This window comes from Dermacentor andersoni, chromosome 4 (assembly GCF_023375885.2).
Source record: "Dermacentor andersoni chromosome 4, qqDerAnde1_hic_scaffold, whole genome shotgun sequence".
NCBI classification, from domain to species: Eukaryota; Metazoa; Arthropoda; class Arachnida; order Ixodida; family Ixodidae; genus Dermacentor; species Dermacentor andersoni.
Window position 1 is genome coordinate 23,755,706 of NC_092817.1, and position 17,758 is coordinate 23,773,463.

The 17,758-nt window shown below is 42.1% G+C and overlaps 1 protein-coding gene across 2 annotated transcripts in view; it reads right to left on the reverse strand.

Moving 5' to 3' along the window:
• Window positions 1-3,469: 3,469 nt before the first annotated feature.
• Window positions 3,470-17,758, reverse strand: part of LOC126535861 (alpha-1,3-mannosyl-glycoprotein 4-beta-N-acetylglucosaminyltransferase B-like) — a 162,223-nt gene continuing 147,934 nt past the window's right edge. For both annotated transcript variants that reach the window (XM_050182705.2, XM_055073507.2), the window contains exons 10-12: window positions 17,550-17,743; window positions 13,303-13,552; window positions 3,470-6,293 (exon numbers count right to left, since the gene is read on the reverse strand). In XM_050182705.2, coding sequence (XP_050038662.1) covers window positions 6,228-6,293; window positions 13,303-13,552; window positions 17,550-17,743 — 510 coding nt within the window. In that variant the 3' untranslated portion in view covers window positions 3,470-6,227. The remainder of the gene's footprint in view (window positions 6,294-13,302; window positions 13,553-17,549; window positions 17,744-17,758) is intronic.

The window sequence follows — 17,758 nt, forward strand, 5'->3', positions numbered from 1 at the left end:
TTCTTTTTCTTGATTTCAACTAAGATGTCATTTACTCGCGTTTGTTCCCTCACCCAATCTGCTCTTTTCTTATCCCTTAAAATTACACCCATCATTCTTCTTTCCATAGCTCGTTGCGTCGTCCTCAATTTCAGCAGAACCCTTTTCGTAAGCCTCCAGGTTTCTGCCCCATACATGAGTACTGGTAAGACACAGCTGTTATACACTTTTCTCTTGAGGGATAGTGGCAACCTGGCACTAGTACCTGTGGGTTATTTAGCCGTGACGAAGGTCAGGTGAACACAGGACAAGCTTCGCTTACCCCCCTTTCCTGGTAGGGGAAGGGTTGGTCATTTCTTTAATGCGTTATACGAGGCTCGTAGTAGGTTTCCCTGGTCTGCTACAAAACTAAACAAGGTACCTCGTCTACATTTGTTTAAATTAAGGGACAACTTATGGGCAACATATTTCAGAAGTTCAAAGTGTGAGGACTCATTACGGCTTTATACATGAATTGCGGATTCAAGTGATCCGGAGCGGTATAAGAGCGTTTTGCGAACACAGTATTTATCCAACTGCATTAAGAAAATCATTAACGCAACCGTGATGAAATTTAGCGAAAATTTGGAAAACATTATTGCTAATGTTCTGACTATATAAATAAAATGTATGTGAAATTTTTTGGCAAGTGCTCAAAAGCGTTAAAATGCGGGCAAGCTAATACAACGACCACTCAAATATGCGCAACTTTTTAAAGAATGTGATTTAATAAAAGGCAACCATAATTCTTATTGCAACTGCTGAAAAGAAACAGCCTCACTAAAAAAGAATTGGGTTGTCATTCTGCAAGGTCGCATAAGCGTGCAAACTATGGTTGCTGGCTGGCTGGGTGCTGCTGCTGTCTTACCGAATAGCTCATATTTCAAAAAGAAATAAATGAACGACGTGCCCAATGCTGGAATTGAACCTCGGTCTGCCCCATACAGCAGCCCGATGCTCAAGCCATTAAGCCACAATCGCTTCTTTTAACTAGGCCACAATCTCACGTATACTTTTTTCGTGCCAACGTCACCTAGCTTTCCGATATGTCTCTCTCTTGACATTATCGCAGTTTGTTCATTATGATGATCATTTCTATACTATGGCCCATACTCACAATAGGGGATTGGCCAAGAAGTGGAAGGTATATTAAATATAAATAATAAGAAGCGCAGAAATACAAGCCAATATAAGAGTTGTCACACTGTGTGACAAGGGTGCGCGAGAGCATGTGCGCTAGTTTTCTTTACGCCAGGGATGCAGAAATGACATGGGCAAATTTATAGTGCTGCATTACGCCTCAAAAGCTCGACTACCCCAGAAACATTATTTGACAAGAAAATATTTCAAGGAGGGGTGGTCGGAGCCCCCCAGTCCAGGGCCCCACTGGCCTCTGCCGCCTGCCTGACCTGGCTTTTGTCCTGGCAAGTCAGAACGTGTGAGCTGTGCCTCCCACTGCTCCATTGTGTTATTGCTAATTGGCCTATGAGGGCACTTAGTGCACTCCCAGGTTATATTTATTGGGGTGGGCATGCCACAGCACCAAGGGCAGTTGGCTCTATAGCAAATGGGATACATGGCGTTTAGCAATTTTAGATGGAGAAATACCCCAGTCTGTATTTTGCAACAATTGGCGGCCTCTTCCCCATTAGGTTGTGGGTGAAGCGGCGGGTATCTTCTACGGACTCCATGCCGATGAGAAAGGATGCCTTTGGCATTTAAATTGAGCGGATTTTGAGAGGGATAGTCAGAGTTTTTGGGGTTAGAAGAGGGTGCCGTCGTTCAGTTGGTACATCCTCGAGCTAACACGTTAGCCTGTTATAGATTCCAAAATGTGCATTGCATATGCATTTCTCATTATGACTTAACCCCCACTTCTGGGCAAACAACATTAATTTCGAACACGGTGAAAGTGTATGCCCGGCTGCTGATGACGTAATTCTGACATTTAAGGAAAGTCTGCTATAGGTGCATCAGGGGCGCAGCCGCAGCGAGATGAGACGTCTTGTGTGTGCTGTTGAGGATGTATGTGCACTATAGGGCACAGAAGCAACGTAACCAAACACACAAGTGACATTTATTTAAGCATCGGGAAGCTTACATGCTTATGATACAGTTAGTGGAGGTCCTATGATTTTGCAGTCGTACTTGCTCCCTATTCGTAGTGGGCCCACCGTGGTCAAAGGTGTAGGCATGAATTGGTATCCCTTTGTGTTGCTGCCCCGAGTCTCCTCCCACCTTTTATGTACACTACGTATCAACGATTGCCATAGCGAACAATCGTCATATTTCTGCAACAAATTGCAGACTTGTAAGCTTTACAACGCCTGATGATCACAGGTCTATGTTTGATGGAATGTACCTACCATGGCTGAGTGAGCTCTATCAAATGCGTCCACTCTCACTAGCATCGACAACTGCCACACTATGCCTCTCTGAATGACAAACGAGACGGCAAATGTAGCAGTGATTGCATCATGCGTGGTGCGACAATGGCACCATCTGTGGACCTGACACATGCATCGTCGAGCAGAGACTTCTTTCATCTATACAACAATGCCAAACTAACGCACCTGGCTAGCACAGTTGCAAAGATACAAACGATATAAATATTACATATTTTCGTTACATTGTTCTACATACATGTAATGTTACTGGGAATTTAACAAGCAACCCCCTATGTTGAGACCGAAATGAAAGACGTCTCACATAAGAAAAAGAAAGAAAGTTTACATCCTTTGTAGTGTATCTTGTCCCCAAACAATAATTGTCATCTGTCTTGCTAGCATTTCCTTTCTTGAAAACTCTGTGGTCACGCTCTCCTGTCAAGAATGATATGCCATGCCGATTACACGCCTGCCGTTCATGACCCACAATGCTGAGAGCACAGAGTTAAGGACGGAAAAGGCACACAAGATAGATGACAATTATTGTTTGGTGCAAAATGTACCATTTGCATCAGCAGCATATCCAGCATGTCGTGAAACCAATTTTACCACAGCTACTAATTTATAGGTCTTATTTTCTTCAGACTTGTCACTCAATGATCAACGATAAAGCACCAGAATCTACAGGTTTCTGCCATGTTCCAGAAAAAGACAAAAGAAGTCTACTACTTTTTCAAAAGATAACTGCTAAAGCATAAACTTTACTGCACATGAGCAACAAATGATATGTGCCCCTTTTGTTTCATCTTTTTAGGCTCAAGCATAGTCTGAAACACACCGAACACTTCCAACTACATGTGCCACATGTCATCTGATACCCTTAAAAGACTGGCACAAAGGCTGGAACAAAGCCTCTATTTAACAGTATTGGTAAGTCTATTTAAATGTATTGATAAAAAGGCATTGCCAAGAAGAGAGAAGACATAATCGATAGAATTTCTGTAAGCATTGAGGGTGGGGCACATGGCAAGTTAGCAGCCATTTTTCTAAAGTAAACTTAATGCAACAGTAAAAAAATACTTTATTGTTTCAAAACAAGCACAAATCTTGAACACAGTGTACAACTACGTCAGCCAAACTTAGCGCTCTGAAAAGGAAACAATAGTTTTTCAAATAGTACCTCACGGTACTGAAAGAAGTTGCAAACGACAGGAAAATAAAGTTCCGAGAACTCAATCATTTAAAGAATACATCACTTAGTAAGAACAGTTATGTTCATTCATGTGATGAACTAACTTAATTTACATTAATCTCCAACACACAAGGCTAAAGTGAAGGTAATGAAATATGTAAATTAAGAAAACCAGTGAACTGATGCTCTTTTTTCAAGAGGCATGTGGGAACTGTTCCCGGCCTCTAAAAACCTTCAACAACATGGGAGATGTTGAAACTGCAATGTACATTTAGAAAGAAAGTGATCACATTTATACAGCTACAATTACTAAGGCATTGTTTCCATGATATGATCTACAGAGGAACCTCGTTTTAACAAAATAACACAGGAAGCAAGTGTATGTTCCCCATATCCGAAAAGCAGACAAACAAATTGACAACCCTTGGTTGCCGCACAGGCATTCATGAAAATATATCATCAATCAGGGTTATGAAATTGGTGCTCAAGGATTGAAAACAACATGCCTCTATGAAACTCAAGCCTGGTCATAATTGTGCCATGTCCTTCCCTTCAATTCCAAGTTGTATTTTAGGTATAATATGCAGACTTCAGTGCGGTCAATTTGCAATATCGACACAGTGTGTGAGGCTGTATATATGAGCTGGCATTGCAACATAGCATAATGCCTTTGCAATTAGTTCAATGTTCTGCTGCCAGAAGACACACACTTGCTAATCAGTAATAAATGTCACATTGGATCCTGTGCTTCTTTTAATGCAGTCTGGATGCAGAATCAAATATAGAATGATGAATCAAACTTGAAATTTAGTTGACGGTAAATAATATATTAACAACCAGCAATGTATGTTTTCATTTAGACAATATATTCTGTGAATTCACAGCATACAGGTTACAATGATAAATTTTGCTAAGGTCGCTATGGTGAATATTTAGCGTTAGTTTCTTAGTCCCGTGTTCATTGTAAGTATGGCCTGTTATTTTTTTGCTTATCTATGGCATTCTCGAGTGTATAGTTTAAAATGACTGTTGTATGCTGAATGGGAAGGTTTTCAGGCACCCAGTCAAGTGGCCCTCAAGCACCTTTTAGCTCCGCGGACCATTGAGATTTTGCTGGAAAAATAAAGTTTGAACTCTAACTTGTTTGTCATAACGAGGTTCAACTGTAAGTGGCAAGTTAGTGCTCATGGCTTGAAAGAGTGTAGGTTAGGTGACACCCATGCTAATATATAAGCTAGCAAGCTTCAGCAAAGCATTCAGTGCTCTGTTTATAAACGTAAGCACAAAGCTGCCTAGTCTACAATTGTAAACACTTTTCATAAAAAATGGGTAACAGCCCTCTCTCAACATCAATTCCTGCCAGTGTAGTGCAGATGCGCTAACCCTCCTTATGTGCTACATAAGGAGGACGCACCTCAACGGGACACAACAGGCAAGTGTAGTCCATGAAGGCTTGTTTATATTGGAAATCACTCGGAGCAAACTATGCAAAGACATCTAAATCAAATGCACAATATAAGCTTTATAAATTTTTCACTGACATATGCAATGAATATCACTGCAAATGTGCATGTCCAGTGTTAGGCTGTGAGCTGTGACATTCAAATATAAGTAGCCCATGTCTCTCACAGGAGAAACTTCATAAGCTCTATGTGCCAAGAATGAAAAACGATGAAGTAGTACATACTGCAATACATATAATTGAGAATCAAGGCAAATGCCGAGTTTTCACTGCATATGACTCCACAGTTTGTGCTCGATGTTAAACTGTTACACCTCTTTTTCTTTAAATAACTTATCACAGGCAAATCGTGCTAACTTATTCGCATAGATATAGTAATTCAAAGAAAACATAAAGAGGTGCAATTAGTCATTGGCATAACTCGTGAGACACCGACTATTCAATTAATAACTTAACAGAAACATTACAAAAATTTTGTTTCAAAGCCATTCATTATTTAGTCAGCTTAATGAGTACAGTGCTACCCTATTAAGGCAACTTGAAGGTCGAAAAAAGATACTATGATTAAACAGCGAAGTTACAATAGGCCTGTGCACAAATCTTTATCAAAACCTATTGTACTTCTATACGTTCATTGCTCTTGTGGCTATCACAAGGCTTATTTCTAAACAGGCTTCATTTAAAATTAGATAAACAATGTATTCCTAGTTGAGTGAAACAATGAATAAAATTGCAAATAAACTAAAAGACTTAACAATGTGAACACACATGCTGCAACAACCATCTATCACACTTTGTAGTGAATTACTGTTTCAAGCCGAAGTACTACCTGAAACACACTTTTCAAACTAAAGAAGCTGTCCATGGTGAAGTTTTGCCGACGTTGCACAGGCACTGTATGTAGTTCTGGCACTTTCAGACAAAACAACTTGAATGATGCACAGTTCACCTGAAGTTGCAAGGCATTTCGAAATGTAAGCGGCATTCACAAGCACAACTGTGTCATGGAGGCGCTCAGGGACCACACAGATGCGGTGCAGCACGGCGTGTGAATGTGGTAGAAAATTATTGCACTGTCCTGAGGTAACGGTTCTTGAAGGCAGGAGCTGATCATGGAACGTTTCTTGTGTGGAACATTTTTTTCACTAAACTTATCTCCTAGGCACCATCACCGAACAGCTTTCGAAGAAGTTGGGTTTGCTTGGGAACTGGAATTTAATGGTTTGATCCAGATCTGGAATGAGACAAAAAGAAAAGAAAGTCGTGGTCATAACAGTCGCGTGATACACAACACCACAACACTGATTTGAAGTAAATTCTTATGCTATATTATTTTATTTCAGACATTTATTCCTCATAACAGCTGGCTCACAATCATTTCTAGTGCCGCAAAAAGGAGCCAGCGATGCCTACAAGTACGGTACGGTGGGAATAGCCTTGGAAATCAATGGTCAGCATGCACTCGAACCATGAGAAACCACAGTCATCTCTCTGTCTGGTGACTGTGAGAAAGACCAGACCTTCTTTGCTAATGCAAAGGAGGTTTGCTTCTGTTGCTCTGACTGCAATTTACTCTCAAGCTGGAAGTGGTGCACCCACGTCGTGTCTATGATGGCACACCACACACAAAAGTTTGTAGCATCTGCTGTGAACAACTGCAGGTTATCTTTGGACATTGAGCATCCCACGGTTTTTGCTTGAGAAAGAGCGGTCTTGGGAGTCACCTTGTAGATACCTGATATTTCAAGCTGTTTGGCCAAAATGCACTCCATTGTGGTTTTCAGTAACCTTGTCAGTACCAAAATTGTCTGAATGATAAGTCAGTTGTATGACACCACATGACCTTACACATGGGTGATATTTTTGGTCTGCTCATATTATCAACTGGCCTGCTAAAGCATAGGTCTTCAATGTTTCATTCTTTTTGTTTCCTTTTCCTTTCTTTTTTGTTAATCCTTAAAGCTGTAGGGATTGCTGATGAGCCACTGTAGACGACAGTTGCAGCAACATCATGGCTAGAGGCCCTGCTGGCCATAGCTTTGGTGATGTGCCATGCCCACAAAGGGTGGTGCATTTTTTTTTTACCATACTATACGAAGAGGAGTTCTCAACCAACACCTCCATCATATCCTAAATTCATCCCAGCTTTTGTGATCAGTCTTCTAGTCCTCTCTATTTTGGTTTTACTGCATAGTCACCACCTATCATGCGCTACCACAGTCTAAATGTGCACACAGACTAAACAAAAGTGTTGTCCACGAGTGTACATGCATGCACGCACCAACCCACACATAGAAACACACAAGTGTCTTACAAAATGCATTTAGAACTTCTTAAATATAGAAAAGGTAAAATAAATGATTTCTTCTTAACTTTTTTTACCATAGCAGCATACAAGTTAACATGCCTCAAGGTAGTAATTAAACCATAAATTTTTAATATGAGACTAACATTTTCACTAAAACCGTCAGACAAATGAATCTAATGTGAGGCTCAAGTCTGAAAAGTTCACAACCACCTCTTCCTTGTGCCTCTACAAACACACAGAAAGCAAACATACACACATACGCAGGCATGCCTAAATAGACACATATACCAAGTTTGCTTGGTATTTGAGAAACAAAATTTGGATTGCCAGAGAAGACACTTAGGAACCTCGACTATGTATCCATCCGATCTCTCACAGACTACATGAATAACTGCTGGGAGCAAGGTGGCATTCCAAGCCAATGGAAATCAGCCCAAATCATTTTTATACTGAAGCCTGGAAAGAAACTACAACTGACGAACTTAAGGCCCATATCACTAACATCCTGCGTCGGTAAACTCGTGGAACATGTGGTTCTCACATGCCTCACGAGATACATGGATGATGGAGGACTTTACCCACATACCATGGTTGGATTTCAACCCAAGTTATCAATGCAGGATATTATGCTCAAACTAAAACATCAGATCATAGATGCGGGTGAGAAAACTCTAGACACCAAGGCAATACTAGGTCTCAATCTAACTAAGGCCTTTGACACCTTGACGCACAAGGCAATACTACAAAATCTCCAATAGCTGGATGTAGGACGTAAAACATACACGAACATCAAGGACTTCTTGATGAATCGTACCACAAAGATTTTAATTGGAGAATCCAAATCGGAGGCGCTCAAGCTAGGTAATAGGGGTACCCCACAGGGTTCAGTCCTATCTCCCTTTCTATTCAACGTGGCAATGATCGTCCTTCCTGCGAGACTCAAAAAGATAGAAGGACTCTGACACAGCCTATACATGGACAACATCACCCTTTAGGTGGTGGTTGGAAGCGATGGGCATGTGGAAGAGATCCTTCAAACAGCAGTAAACACAGTCGAGGCCTACATCAGAGACAAGGGACTAAGATGTTCCTTGCAAAAATCAGAACTTATGCTCTATAGACCCACATGCAGGGGACGAAAAAGCATTAGGCAAAGGCCAGGCATTATGGTCACAGCAGAAGGCACCACGATACCGATAGTGGAGAGCCTGAGAATACTGGGACTCCGCATATCTGAAAACGGCCATAATGGAGAAACCATTAGACTACTAGACAACAGTGTTCAACAAACAATCAGACTAATAAAGCGGATATCATACAGGCACTATGGCTTGAAAGAGCACAATCTCATCTGACTAATAGAAAAATTCATAATCAGTCGTATTGTATATGTGGTCCCTTACTTCAAGCTCTACACTGCGGAGAAAGCCAAGATAGAATGCATTCTTAGAAGGGTGTGTAATCAAGCCTTGGGACTTCCGGCAAATACGTCAAACAAGAAACTCTTGGCGCTCGGCATGGACAACACACTAGACAAACTTACTGAGCCCCAGAGAGTAGCGCAGTATGAAAGAATTACACAGAGTTTGACGGGGAGACACATCTTAGATGTCATCGGAATAACCTACGAAGCACAGCACAGAGTGCGAAGAGACATCCCAATGAAAATAAGGGACCATCTATCAATACCCCCAATCCCCAGAAACATGCACCCGAAGTTTCACCAAGATCGAAGAATCGCAAGAGCAAGAGCTCTCCCCAAAAGGTTCGGTAGCGCCAAAGACTCGGTCTATATGGACGCGGCGGAGTACACAAATAGACAGAGTATGTCGATAGTTGGTACGAGTCTAGAGGGTGACTGCAGAGTTAGTGGCATGGTCAAAACAGGGAAGGCGGAGGTGGAGGAGGAGGCTGCCTTAGAACTGGCAATAGCCACCGCAGAGGCTAACATCATAGTAAGCGACTCCAAGACAGCCGTCAAGAACTATGCAAAAAAAAAGAATCTTGCTGGAAGCGCTGAAAACTCTAAACAACTTTCGTGAAGATTGAGACGTTCACATTATATGGGCACCTACACACTCCTCCCTTCCCGGGAATGAAATAGCGCACAACCTGGCTCGAAAACTGATGGGCTGAGCAGGTGACATGCAACAAATACTGCGAACAGAAAGAGACCGGATGACAGGCTTTCACGAGATCACCAAACGCTATAAATTAAGAAGGGCCCATTTCCCCCCGGCACACTCCTCGCTGAGTAGACGGCAAGCGATGGCATGGCGCCTCTTACAAACAGATACATATCTGAACCTGGTAGCCTACCACTGCTACTACCCAGACCTTTACACGGATAGACGTAGATTCTGTCAAGAAAGGGCGGACCTACAACATATGCTTTGGGCTTGTCCTCAGACACCCAGACAGAATAAAATAAATAAGACCAGAGAGCAGTGGGAGACCGCGTTGCTCAGCTGTGCACCAGAAGACCAACACAAGGCAATCCAGAAGGCCGAAGATGCCGCCAGGGCCCAAAGGCTCGAAGCTGACATCTAGGTAGAGAGGCCTAGGTCTCAAATCTACTGTCCCCAAATAAAGTTCATTCCTCCTCCTCCTCCAGAGAAATCAACAATGCATTATTCTGCCTTTAGTAAATGGCTCCAACGACTCAGAGATTGCCTCCTTTCTGAATGTGGCAAGGTACTGTCATTTCAAGGTCAGAAAAGAACCCAAGGTTTTTAACAATGGTGCATAATATAATGTAAAGGAAAAGAAACACTGCCAGCAGTCACACATTGTCCAGTTGGCTTGAGTTTGCCCAGCAGGTCCAAACAATCACCAGTGGCAACACTGGAAAGTCAACGATGCCCATCTCTAAGCAGCTCCAGGTGACAGAGTCAACAGTTGGGCTTATTTCAGGCTCATCAGCCCACCAACATCACTGCACACAAGCTGCTGGTTACATGCTCCTTTCACATATGCTGCACACTTTCTTTAGAACTTCGACTCCTTTGCACTGACGGGAGAAAGAACAGGCTCAGGAGGGAGTCTTACGTGACAATCTTGAAGCCTAGTCATAAAAATTTTTAAACTGAGGACTCGTGGGAAAAGCCCCCAAGTGCATGGCCATGCCCATGATGGCAAGTAGCTGTTTCAAGTCACCTCACCTGGCCACACAATGTTCATGTCTGCTTGTGTGCTTTGCCCCATGGAGGCTATAACACATAGCTGATCACTGCAGACATTACAAAGTAAGTGTTGCCATTGAAGCAGTGACAATGCTTTGAGGTACAAAGGTCGCAACGAGAGTCTCCAAAACAACAAGCAGATAGCCAGCAGCATGGGCCAGAAAATGTGGTGGTAACGCTACTTGCTATCTGTGCGAAAACCTACCATGAACTGAACAATGTTGTGGCTTTATGGAAACAATGTGTGGCATGCTGTTTCAAGGATTCAACATGCACCATGAGTGAACTGGGTGAGTACAAGCAGGTAGAGGCTAGCATCAGAGCAGGTTGCCTAGTAAAGAATGACTGCCTGATATCATGCTCCCTCCTAAGTCTTATCTTTCATGCATGCTTACACCAGTCATTACTGATGGACTGTCTAGAAATTTCTTTGCCTTCATGGCTTTGCTCACAGGTGGCAGCACTAAGCTGGAACGGCAGGCAATATGAGACGGACTATGACACCACAAATCCCAGAAAAGGGAGCATATAGAGTTGTAACGGTAGAATTTTATTCCAAATAATATAAAGTAAAACCCCGTTAACTCGAAGTTGTAAAGACAGGCAAAATTTTCTAAATAAGCGGAGTTTCAGGATAAGCAAATTCATGCAAATATAAGCTCCCGGCTGTGCATAGATCACATAGAGCCTTTCAATATATGCGGCAGTAGCCACTAAATTTCTTGCAAAAGCTCAATATACCAGGAGCGGCATTTTTAGGAGATCACTTTTGTGAGATACCGTAAGACTCGGCACCCGACTTGTTGGTGAAATGCGAAGCACAGTGAATAAGCAAGCTGACGATGCTTCATGCACACGTGAGCATACATGTTGCAGAGATCACGTCTACCTTCTCGCACTTATCGCACTTCGTCAGGGGTCAGAGCGACACTCCACATGGATTATCAATGAGATCGCAGACGGCCGTGAACAGTGGATGACAAGAGTGGTGTAAAAGGAAGAAGAATTCGTTACAAACCTGCAGTCCTGTGATGTTTTGGCAATATCACAGCTGTGCATAAGGTATGGAAACTGTTGAGTAGTGAGTTTTTTCCAATTTGCAGTCGAGATTTTGAGATATCCAGAGTACAGCGCAAAAGCATATCGAGATAAGGGGTGAACATACATGGAGTTCACAACGAGCCTGGAGAAAATTTCGTACTTAATTGAAATTTTGATATATCAGAGTTCAAGTTAACGAGGGTTTACTGTAACACACGTAATGAAGATCGGAGCATATTTCCCAGTTCTAAAAGTATTCGTTTAGACAAAGTCTGAAAGAAATATTAGCGTCAGGCGCTCAGAAGTCCATAACAACCTGGCAGTCAAGATTTCAAGGACAGAATGATACTAGTAGCACTGCTGTGCAAGAATTGTTCACATTTAGAGCAGGTGACTTCTTATCAATGTAGAGGCTCAGGTTAGTCTTGACTATCACACAAGAAACAAGTGTGTCAAACAAGAAAAAGGAAAAAGTAAATGGGCCATTGAATTTCTAGGAACCTATTTCGGCTTCCTTCATAGCTTCATGCCAGATTTAAGTGGATGCCAACTTTACTTTTTGCAAATGAGAAATTGATGTAAATGTTCCGAGCTTGTGTCCTCTTTTCTTGCTTGGCTTGTGCTACCATTGGAAAACCTCGATAATCCGAACTCAGTTCATTTGAAAATTCAGTTAGTTCATCAAATATGCAGTCCGGTGACTTGCAATGTGAATTAACAGGCATGCTGTGGCGCCCTTACAGCTTGGCATATCTCGGAGGCGGGGTTAAAAATATGGCAGCCATGACATGTTTCCAACTTCTGTAATTGCTTTAACTAGTAAAGTTCATTGCTTCTGGCACCTGCAGTACATAAATGCATGGCCTTAGAGAGCGGACTGGGGCTCTGGGAAACAGTCTCTGAGGCTGCGATTCTGACACCACCTTCATTTACGAGCCCAATTGTGGGCACTGATAAACCGTACAGCAGTGCAAAGTGCCTACGTTGCATGGCAGTGTGCATTAAATTTACATATTCCCACTTGCTACAAAGAAAAGAATCAGAACATCTGCATCAATAAATATGGCATGTTTGCTTTTCCGTTTCTTGTTTTTCCTGTGTGATGTATGTGTTGTCATGTTTTCTCCACTGCTGGTGTGCTGTGTGCGCAAGACCCATGGTATGATAGCTAAAATTCTTGACCACGTGAAAAATCTTAGTCACTCACGCATTTCTGCTCGCGTACAAAGGCGTCGTGGAGAGTTATGAAATAGACCAACTAAGCTTTGCCAACTGCTTGAACAGAGAAGCAGATGTGCACGCATGAAAGACAATGTCATCGATGCAGTAGGCAAAGGCAGGGACGCCCGAGCCACTCAGATAGCACCGAGCTTGGTGTCGCAAGTTGGCGGTGCTGCACTCCCCTTCGTCCCTATTAGCTGGCTAGAGATCACTACCCTTGGTACGGTGAATTACTGCAACAAACAATCCCACATCAATGACTGCTTGAAGTAGTCCTGCAACACATGCAATAAATGTGACATGCCTGTGTCGCGCACTTCTGTCCTTTTTTCAGGACTTTTTCTTCTTATCGGGTAATTCGGAAATCCACTTAATTTGAAGACTTTTCGTGGACCAGCAGACTTCGAATTACCGAGGTTTTACTGTGCTTACAGTAAGCAGACCCCTATATGAATGAGAAATTTTTAAAATGTTTGTGAATGCTCACATACCTCGCTCAGTATGGCCCAGTGACTTGAGTCGTACTGAATATTCAGTCGCAGGGTTTGCACATGGCCCATTTCAGGGGGCAGCTTTCCCTCAGCAATCCCTGTGCTGTCCTTAAACTTGCCAACTACATAGAACCCATCGATTGTCCTCGAAAGAGGCAGAAGCACTGGCTCGTAGTCAAGCCGCACCTCGACAGTGGTGTTGTAGAACTTGTCATCCGGGTGCTCTTGGTTTCCACTACGGAACAGAAACCTGAAAGATGAAAGGCAAGCAGGGTAATCAATTAGTTTTTAATGGCAGAATAAATTGAGATACTGCAAGTGCAACACACATGTGCAAGTGATTTGTAGGTTGAACATCCCAAATCAACAGAGGGTCTAAGAGAGACCCCATACTGAAGGACATCAGATTTATTCAAAGCCTTCTGGGCAGCTTCTGGGGCTCCTGATAAATCAGTGAAATAGCATGCCTGATGCATAACCCAAATGCAGTTTGTGTCTTATGAATGCGCAGTGGCTTTGACACTATTTCTATGGGGCACCAAAACATTTGGGACCCCTATTGTAAAACTCTCTAATCAAATACGCATTTTACGCATTTTTAAACATTGTACCACTCCTCATATTATTTTTTTTTGACGTTGGTTGAGGAGAAAGAAGACAGATCTGTGCACACTTTGATCAGTTAGCAGAGAAAACGAGAAGGGGAAAGAATATGGAGAAATGTGTCTGCGTTACACACCACTCTCAGTGGTTAGTGGATGTGCAGTAGCATTGAAAACAGCCCAGTGAGGATTTGCACTGGTAATGTCTACTTTGCCGTTGTCTAGGCATAGATGGCCTACTTTTTTGAGCTCCATGATTTCACAAGTTAAGAGCACAACTGTCATTGTTTCATTTCATCATGAAGAAAAGTAAGTGTCCCTCCTGAGTGACTTCTGATGGTCATCATAGTTGAGTACAGGCCTGCCTTCCAGTTAACTCTGTTTCAAGGAGTCTCAGAATTCCATAATGCTGTTGTATAATGTTCCAATGCTGGTGTTGTATAAGGAGGTTAGTGCGCAATTTCTATAATGCCTAATTACTGAGAAAAACATACAAGAGAGCATTGCCATCCAAATGTGTTTTGAAGATGGGATATCTGACATTATGAACAAGTAAATCTGGCTGCAGAAAAAAAAAATTTTGAAATTGACCATAATGTGGCATGACACAACTAGTGCCTAATAAATATAATTAGCGTTCTGCTTCTACACTGTGTATACTAGATCTAAAAATGCTGAGTACCTGAGTGGAATATGAATTAAAAAATAATAATAACGAGTGCTAAAAATGAGTGAGTGAGTGAGTGAGTGCTGAATGAGTGCTAAAATAATAATGAGTGCTCTTTCAGGATGCTTCACTAGCAGCATGTTCAACATGAAGAGAATTATATGCTTTGCCAACAACAAGCTAATGAAGCAAGTAATCTGCGCCCACTGCAAGTGGCAACAGGCCTTTTCTTTCACCTTCTTTGTCTTACTTCGCATACACATTCACACAAAACAGGATCCATTCAATTAATGAAATGTAGACAGGCAATATGTACGTTTTATGTCAGCATCGCACTCTCATCCTGAGCAGATCTAGTCTGCAACAAGCCAGACAAAACCTACAATCAACTAGTACTCAGCAGCAGCTACTTGTGTTCTGGGCTCCAGCGACCACTTCCTGTCTACAGTTGTAGTGCCAGCACTGAGTGGCATACAGAAGTCGCAGTGCCATTGCGATGTCAGCAAAGAAAGTAGCTGTCAGCCCATGTCTAGACCTAATAACACCAAACAGTAAAGATTCTAATGGTGAAAATACGGCGACAGAAAAGAAAGGACACAAAGAGAGGAATGAGCTTGTCCTATCTTTCTGTCCTTCCTTTTCTGTGATCATGTTTTTGGTGCTGAAGTCTTCAATATTTGACGTGCACTGACTACTACATTAAAATAAAACCATGTTTCTCCACTCTGCCACCCTCCCCAAATGCCTTATTTCCAGCTTTGTGCCTATGCATGCGGTATCCACTGTCATGGCAGAAAGTGGTTGAAAGGGAAAGTGTCGTATGAAGGTTTCTCCCTGGTGCTCAGCCGATCTTTCCTCACACAGCTCTTTTGTGAACAACACAAACAGCACAGACTGAATGATGTGTTGTCTATGTTTGCTCCGGTAGCACTTGTACGGAATAATTTGGTGCACGTGGGAGGAACTGTGGAGGTCAGAGCAGTGCCGGTCACAGTTTCTATCTACACTTGCCACACTACCTATCATCAGTAGTACTGTTGTTGTTTATACCCATATTTACACAAACATTGCATATCATTTCATTGAAAATATGTGCAACATATTAATAAGCCATGACCTGCTTACCTCAATAACTTAATAAATGCTTGGCTTACCACAAAACACCATATGCTGTGCGCATTATTGCTGAATGATACTGTTAAGGATGCAAGTAAGTACTGGGATCAATACCCTACAGCTTCATCAAATGTGGCAAGGAGACTATATTTACAAAGACATATTTAAAAACAAGTCATATGACATAGCACCACAATCAGGCTTAATACCAGCACGAGCATAAAGCACCAGTTGTGCCATTGTCACTGTTTTCGTCGTGGTACAAAGCACCTCATCACAGTTGCACTTGTTTGTGTGTGTATGTGTTAAAATTGAGAAACATAAAGCTAGCCACTTCAAGCTAGAGCTAGAGCAAGCATATGTGTTTGCTGTGCAACAGTAAATTTCATCACTTGAAACCATCTGAAACGTACAGCTCTGTCACCCACGTGCTGGTGTTGTTATCCCCGATTCTTCTTGAAAAAACTTTTGCAAACAAACTTGTTTTTGGCAGCCTGTGTTCACTATGTCACAGGGGGTGGTCAGAGGATAATGTGCACTGTGCTAATTAGTTTGACATTGTGAACTAGCTTGCAAACTGTTACAGCTTTACAGTCTGTCGAAGTGGAATGAAATCAAGGCACATTGCAGCTGCGGTCAAGGCACATTGTGAACCTGATTTGTGATTTGTTAATGGAGTGGGGCAATGCGTTCAGCATGTCTAAATTTTGTTGCATCGGTTAAGCTGTACTCGTAGACAACTTTCAGTGGCTATACAGGCAAGGGTAGCCAACTTTCATTAGCAGTTATGGCATTCTTACGCAGTGACATGCAAAATAAAGCAATAGACAAGTCACAATATGCCAGGTGTTTCTTTTTATGCAGAACACTTTAAAAGAAAACTGTCAACTAGGCACTTGTTGTTCTTGAAGATATGCTACGTGGCTAGGTGGACATTAACAGCAAGGAAATTTTAACCATAATTTTGTCAATTATTTGAGATATTCTAATTAACCTCTTTAATTACCAACTTAAAGGCACATTTTCTATTTGTGAAATTGAAGTAAAGGAGTATTGAAGTAATGTACACTTAGCAGAAATCCTAAGACTAGAACCACTTTCATGACATCCATCGCCAAAATCGGCTAAAAGAGTGCCTCGGCATTTGAGTTATGATCGTTCTCAACTGTTAGAGGCATGCTTTTGGGAAAACATTAATTGGAACACCAATGTGTTTCATAGCCCATATTAAGGTAGCATAGTTTTAAGGTGCTAGCTTTACAATTCTTTCTAGGCAGACATGATCTCGCTACTCTTCAGCTTAAAATCCTGGTAGGCTTTAGGGATGCGGCATACCACAATGCAACGGAAATATTAAGAAATGTTTGTGGAGCAATTCATTTGCTGCAAGTGTAATGCATAGCCTGTGAACAACCATAAACTCTGAACAACCACAAACTCCTTGCCGTGCGGGAAAGATGGATGTTGCCTAACCTTATTTAAGACACTCAATTTTGAGTATGCAGATTGGAGTAGCTCTTTTTTCATTCGAAAGCAAATGGAAACACTATCATGTAATTTTTTGTCATCACTGCCAATATATTTTGCCTAATCTGCACGACTTCCATGTGCAGTTAGATGTCACCACACCCTCCCTAGCGTGATAGTGCACATGGATTGACAAAACATGAATAAAATGAATAAACAAAATGGAAAGAATGAATCCCCATTCTCAGACATGAATAGTTGGATGCCTTGCAAAGAGAAACATTCATTGCTTTGCACCTGCAATATGAGGAAATTAATATTTCAATATGATTCAGCAATTATCCTCACAGCCCTCCCAATGATCCCAATGCTGCTCACAAGCCGCGCACGCTCACCGTTCTATCCGGATAGGCGGTGTAAACCGGAATGTGATGTTGTCGCCTTTCTGGGGCAACAGAGCCCAGAAGAAAGTGGCACCCTGGTAGGCTCTGGCAATGTTATAGCTCTTGTAGGCCTTGAGTGAGGTGGCCACCACAGCTGTTGGGTTGGCGTGGCCAATATGAAGTGCCAGCTTGCCAAAGTGGCGGTCCTGAGTGTGGCAAGA